The 2,086-nt window shown below is 41.2% G+C and overlaps 1 protein-coding gene across 1 annotated transcript; it reads right to left on the bottom strand.

Moving 5' to 3' along the window:
* Positions 1–273: 273 nt before the first annotated feature.
* LOC129228082 (netrin-1-like) lies at positions 274–1,394 on the bottom strand. The gene has a single exon (XM_054862720.1). It carries the CDS (start codon positions 1,392–1,394, stop codon positions 360–362), a length of 1,035 nt encoding a protein of 344 aa, XP_054718695.1. The 3' UTR covers positions 274–359.
* Between the last annotated feature and the right edge of the window lie 692 nt (positions 1,395–2,086).

Below are 2,086 nucleotides of genomic sequence, written 5' to 3'. Positions count from 1 at the left end.
ATCCACAAATAGCATATTATGTGCATAAATATAAAGTACATCACCTGACAGTTTTTATTTTAATACTTTGCTGTAAATAGTTTTCCAGTTAAAAATAATCAAAGTTCAACAATAGATTTTACAGTCACAAATGCCCCACCTTACCCTATTGATTATTGCAAGAAAACCTAGTTCAAAAAGTTTCGCAACGTTCGTAACAAAACGTTCCTAGCGTAAATTTCGAAATAAATTTTCATATATTGTTTTAAATTTAGTTTGTTGTTCGCTATTTTTATCAGGATATTGCATACTTGACATTTTGTAGATTAATTTTTTTTTTTTTTTTTGATGATGACTAATAAGAGCAATTACGATGATTTTTAATTCAACTTTACTTGACAATCAAATTTGAAATAGAAGAGAAATATTTCAAGTACATAAGAAAGTAAATATATTTCAGACTTACCAACACATTCATGGGCTTCATGGGCGGTAGCTCTGCCCCAAGGTCTGTCAAAATGGAATGGTTTGCACTTCTCACAGTCTCTGCCGGCCGTGTTGTGTTTGCAGTCGCAAACCAAGAGGCCTTCTCTGTTGTGAATGCACCTCGAAGCATGGCCATTGCACTTGCAGCGTCCACCCACAGCGAAGTCAGAGACAGCATAGAAATAAGTGTCTCGCTGGCTGAGAGACTCGTTGTCGTTCTCGCCCATCTCGGACATGGACCACCCCACCAACCTGTTGAAGACCACCTTGATGTCCGTTGCTGTCACCCAGTCCTGAAGCACCGGACTGTTGTCAAAGTCATATGCAGACGGTCTTCCTTCTAGTGTGCTGAAGGCAATCCTGGCACCAGAGATGGGTTCCACGTTCGATTGGGCATCAGTGCACAAGGCTTCCTGCTCGTTCGCTTTGGTGATGATAGCACGATTCTGCCTTCCATACATCTTCCGGCATTGACTCGAATAGAACTGGAATGGGTGCCAGGTCTTTCCATAGTCCATGCTCTTGTAGAGGGCTAAGGAGTCGGGCTTCTGGTTGCAAAACTGAAGACTGATGTAAGTTAGTTCGTATTTCTTTCCGAGGGTCAAAGTCAGAGAGACGTTGTGCAAGGACTGCGAGAATGGTTCAGACATCCAACAGGTGACATTATTAGGATTGTTCAGGTCGGTGAGGTACGTTGTGGGATGCGCTCGTTTCGGGTTGGATGCGTCACAGATTTGGCAATTCCGGACGATTTCGCCTTTATCGTCGGTTGCTGTGGTACAGTACCGGCTGGCTGGGGTGCCACATTCACTGGATGCTTTTACCTCTTTCCCAAAAGCAGCGTTGACAAAGTCCGGTATGCAACGCCTCGGTACATCCATTTCTTCGTAGCAAGGATCAGGTGGAGGATTTTGCTGCGCTGCAAACATTCCATGATACGTGATGGTGTTTGCCGAATGCAGAACCACAGCGAAAATGCAAAGTAAACTTATCATGGTGGATTGATATTCAACACTTTTATGAGAGGACAATTTTTAGTTGCATATCGCTGACTAGCAAACACGTATTTAAAGAGAAAACTTTATCAATGAAATGAAATGGTAAATGCTTTCCATCAAATTGTTCAATGTCTATTTTCACTGTATCTTCAATACAGCCTTATTCGTCACTTTCTTATGTGTAATTTTTATGCAAACCAATTATTTGACCATCGATAGCTTTATCAACTCTGCAAGCAATAACTTAAGTTGACAATTGAACTTTATTTACTTTTCATAAGTTTTCACACCGAAAAAAGTTTTCAATATGTGAAGTCAATGGAATGCTGGAGAAGTTTTGGTATTTCCGATAACTTTTCACACCTTATCATAAATGTTTACCAACAACTTCTCGAGCGCCTAGACAAAGTTTCTTTCCAACAAGTGGCCAATAAAGAGAACTACTATCGAATTATTTCACACGGCCGGGGTGAGGAAAAATCTCAAACTGGAATTTCAATTGTTTTTTTTCCCTCCCACCGAAGATGGGGACGAAAATTCCGATCTCAGTCTGTTCGATGAGCGTTCGAAAAGTGTCGCGCAAAGGGAGAGGATCATCCAACCTGGGTCGGTGTTCGTCAACT

This window comes from Uloborus diversus, chromosome 8, assembly GCF_026930045.1.
Source record: "Uloborus diversus isolate 005 chromosome 8, Udiv.v.3.1, whole genome shotgun sequence".
Classification (NCBI taxonomy): Eukaryota; Metazoa; Arthropoda; class Arachnida; order Araneae; family Uloboridae; genus Uloborus; species Uloborus diversus.
The sequence above is the reverse complement of the archived record's forward strand: the minus strand, read 5'-3'. Positions and strand labels throughout refer to the sequence as shown.